The sequence below is a fragment of the Medicago truncatula genome, chromosome 7, assembly GCF_003473485.1.
Source record: "Medicago truncatula cultivar Jemalong A17 chromosome 7, MtrunA17r5.0-ANR, whole genome shotgun sequence".
NCBI lineage: Eukaryota > Viridiplantae > Streptophyta > Magnoliopsida > Fabales > Fabaceae > Medicago > Medicago truncatula.
The window spans coordinates 25,878,922-25,883,241 of NC_053048.1; the positions used below are offsets into that span (position 1 = coordinate 25,878,922).

At 32.3% G+C, this 4,320-nt stretch overlaps 1 protein-coding gene across 1 annotated transcript; it reads left to right on the forward strand.

Moving 5' to 3' along the window:
* Positions 1-1,042: 1,042 nt before the first annotated feature.
* LOC120577040 (protein NRT1/ PTR FAMILY 2.8) lies at positions 1,043-4,050 on the forward strand. The gene is made up of 3 exons (XM_039827939.1): positions 1,043-1,215; positions 1,316-1,539; positions 2,602-4,050. The coding sequence occupies exons 1-3, from the start codon at positions 1,095-1,097 to the stop codon at positions 4,048-4,050; spliced, it is 1,794 nt and encodes a 597-aa protein (XP_039683873.1). The 5' UTR covers positions 1,043-1,094.
* Positions 4,051-4,320: the final 270 nt, after the last annotated feature.

Here is a 4,320-nt window from a genome sequence, read left to right on the forward strand (position 1 = left end):
AAATGGTCATAACCTTGATACAAATATGAATATAAACTTGCCATTTGAGAGAAAAAAAAGAAAAAAAAAACAATTTTGTTTAGAAGGATGAAAACATCTTTTTTAGAGATGAAATTCAAAACTCACTATATCTTTAAGGGGAAAAAAATACATATTTATCTCTTATATCTACCTTACAATCTAAGTACTCTGCACCGAAGCTCATTTATTAATGAGGTTCCATAACATCTTCACGTGGAATAAATATCATATTTTGACAGCTTGTGTGACAAATATTGTAATAAACAAATTCACCTTTTTGAAACGGTTTCAAGTCATTACTTCTATTTGATTGTAAGCCAAAAGATAATTATTATAATTATTTCCATCCTCCTTTTTTATTTTTGGGTGGGCTATGTTTCTTTAAGAAAAAGTAATGGCTATGTCACTAATCTGTTTTCTAGTCACAGTTAGGGCATGGACCACGTAGCATATGCACGTTCCCGCACTTACATAGAAGAAGCAAGCATTGTAAAACTAAAACTTCCTCACTGCACGTTGTTGATTGATATAGTTGATTTGTTGTTTATAACTTATTTTTATACACTTGGGAAAAAATAGCAAAGGGCTTACGCCAAATTCCTTACTATATAACTTTTAACATAAGGGATAAAAGAAAATTACTCCTTTATTTATTTTGCACTATATAGTTGCAAAGATTTTTGGAGGCAGGTAAACAACATGGTCTTCTACACGCCACTTCATCCTTGCTCTTCTGTTTGGCAAAGATTTTGCACTATATCCGCCACTTCAATTGCTCTTCTACACGCCACTTCAATTGCTCTTCTGTTTGGCAAAAGCTAATAGGTAGCTCCTAAAGAATAGGCCGGCATAGTTGGAATAAATTGGCAATTCTTTTTTTCATGAAAACACGTTTGCTATCCAATAACAACAATTTGTTACAATTTGTAGTAAAAAAGAAAGAATTTGTTACAATTTTTTCCTCTATAAATCCAAACACTTCGATTCTTTCTTGTTCTTGGACTATAATAAAGATTAAAACGATTAAAATCTTCATAGGTCAACAAGTGTGAGGTGGGTTAGAAAAAATTTAGATGGAAGAGATGAAGAATGAGAACGAGTCTAATGAAAGGCAAGATCCTTTAGCAAACTTTTCTCATTCCTCTTCAACCAAAAATAAAAAAGGAGGATGGAAATCTGTCAAATACATTCTTGGTAATAAATAAATCCTTCAATATTCTTTGCTTGATATATGATTATTACAATATTTTCAATAGAATTTATGAATCTAAATTATGTGTTTGTTTGATTATAGGAAATGAGACATTCGAGAAATTAGCTTCAATGAGTTTGATTGCCAATTTAGTTGTACTTGTATACATGCATACACAATACAACATGGATACAACATTTTCAGTTGAGGTTTTCAACATTTGGTCTGGTTTAGTAAATTTTATTCCATTAGTAGCTGCTTATATTGCAGATGCTTATGTTGGAAAGTTTCATATGCTTATATTTGGCGGCATAGCTTCACTTCTGGTAAATACAAACAAATTATCATAATACTTTGATTTATTTTTCCATTTTTGCCATTTCATGATGTATTGTTAAAAATGAAATTTTCTGAAAATCCAATCAATGAACATTCAAAGTTTTAATAAATTCTATTCTACTATATATAAATTTTGGGTCATGCTCACAAATGCCTTAAGGCTTTGTTTGGGAGTTTGGAGGGGAGGGGAAGGGAAGACTTTGAAGGGTTGGAAATATAGGGGAAAATGGTAAAATCTTTCACATTTTTTAAAAGAATAGTTTTTTAGAGAATGATAAATTAATTCTTATGATTAATATATATTTAATTTTAAGAATATTATAACTACATAAATTAAATGTGAAGAATCCATGTAAACCCTTCAAAACCCCCAAAACCCCTCCAATACAATTTGTGAGTTCCCCCAAATGAGGAGGGTTTTGTATTATAAAGAAAAATGAACCCCCCAAAGCCTTCCAGTCTAAATGTCATCCTATTTCTTTCATTTGTTCCTTCCTATTATCCAAACCCTTCCCATCCCTTCCCCTCCAAACTAGCAAACAAAGCCTAAGAGTATTGTTTAAGGAATCCATTGTAAGAAATTGTATATTGAAAATATAAGTCAAACATGTGTAAGAGTAAAATTATTCAACCCAAGATATCATAAAAGCAAATTATGATTGCATTTGTTTGTATTTTGCCGCAATATCAAGGTTTTTAAAAAAATTGCGACCCCAAGAGCATTTTAGAACCATGGTTAAGAGTAATTAATAAATAATAGCAGCTTGTATTTGTTCTTAACCATGGTTCTAAAATGTTTTTGCAGTCACAATTTTGTTTATAACCTTGATATTGTGGTAAAATACAAACAATTGACCTGACCAACAAAAAAAAAAAACAATTGCGATCACAATTTGCCGTTGTGATGTCCTTGAAGAAACCTCTAAAATTCTTATATCGGTTGCAGTTGCGGTTTCAGACCTCGATTAAGAATTATGCTCTCTACTTTAAATGTCCCTACTTATTATGAATGAAAATTTAAAGACATCATAAGCTTCAATATATGACAGGGTATGGGATTCATGTCTCTAGGTGCTGGTCATTCATCATTAAGACCTCCAAGTTGCCCTACTCTTTCGGATTGCATAAAACCGACAGGTGTGCAACTCAGTATCCTATACTTGGGACTTGGATTTTTCGCAATAGGTTCAGGATGCCTAAGACCATGCAATATTGCCTTTGGAGCCGATCAATTCGATACAAAAACCGCAAAAGGAAAAGCTCAGTTAGAGAGCTTTTGCAATTGGTGGTATTTTTTATTCACAGTAGCACTTTTGATAGCTCTGACCGGCGTTGTCTACATTCAAACCAATGTAAGCTGGTTTATTGGTTTCATCATTCCAACGGGGTGTTTCACCGTCTCATTAACCATCTTCTTGTTGGGACAATGCACTTATATCAAGTTGAAGCCGAAAGGAAGCGTCTTAAGCGACTTGGTGAAAGTAATTGTTGCTTCAATTAGAAAACATCACATTGATATCAAGAAAGATTCTGAACTCTCATTTTATGATCCACAATTATCTTCTAATGAGTCAGAAGATTCAAGAAATGTGAAACTTGCTCATACAAATAGGTTCAGATATCTTGATAAAGCCGCGGTGATTACAAACCAAAATGAAATTGACAGCAATGGAAATTCAATTGATAATTGGAGATTATGCAGTTTACAACAAGTGGAAGAATTGAAAGCAATATTATCCACTTTACCAATTTGGTTAGCAGGAATTGGATGTTTTATTTCAATGGGACAAGCAAATTCATATGGAATTTTACAAGGATTACAAATAGACAGATCAATTGGAACAAAATTCATTATTCCACCAGCTTGGATGGGATTAGTACCAATGATTTTTCTTTCATCATGGATTGTGCTTTATGAAAAAATCTACATCCCTTTCACTAAAACAGCTACCTCTAATGGTAAAAGATTGTCAATTGGTCAAAGAATAACAATAGGAATTATTTTTTCCATTGTTGGCATGGTTGTATCAGGACTGATTGAAGTGCGTCGCCGCGACAACGCATTGAAACACGGAACATTTCAATCACCTACAAGAATTTGGTGGCTTATTCCACAATTTGGTTTATCTGGTTTGGTTGAAGCATTTGCCGCAATTCCTATGATGGAGTTATTGACATCATATTGGCCTGACAGTATGAAGACATTAGGCGGTGCTGTGTTTTTTCTAAGCTTAAGCATTGCAAGTTGGTTGAGCAATCTTCTTATAAAGATTATTGTGGCTTTAACAAAAGAAAATGGTGGACCACAATGGTTAGGAGGTAATGATTTGAATAAGAATAGGCTTGAGCATTATTACTACACTATCGCTGCATTCGGAGTCTTGAATCTGTTGTATTTCGTGTTCTTTGCTCGTCGGTTTTTGAGTAGTGATGTGCTACAAAGACAGACTCGGAGTGAAGCAAGGGATTCAGACCTTTCAACTTTTTCAGAGCTATGAAAGTTTTGTGCAGTTATTTTTTTCTTTTAATTATCATTTATTTATACTACTAAATTTATAATTTTCGTCATTTTTTTCCTATCAAATATCTTTTTTTTTTGCATAAATGTTTAATTATTATTTTTTATATTTTCCACATTTTGTATAAATTATAAATTTCAAAATCTATCAAATGAAAGTTAGAATTTGTGTAAATTATAAATTTATAATTCTAAAGCATAATAATTTGGTGTATAACATTTTGTGTTGAAATATGTTTCATGGAAAGAA

What these genes read in the sequence shown, in the direction of transcription:
- LOC120577040 (XM_039827939.1), top strand. Translation starts at nt 1,095, where the DNA reads ATGGAAGAGATGAAGAATGAGAACGAGTCTAATGAAAGGCAAGATCCT. An exon ending in ATCTGTCAAATACATTCTTG is followed by an intron (nt 1,216 to 1,315) that starts GTAATAAATAAA and finishes GTTTGATTATAG; the next exon opens with GAAATGAGACATTCGAGAAA. An exon ending in GCGGCATAGCTTCACTTCTG is followed by an intron (nt 1,540 to 2,601) that starts GTAAATACAAAC and finishes AATATATGACAG; the next exon opens with GGTATGGGATTCATGTCTCT.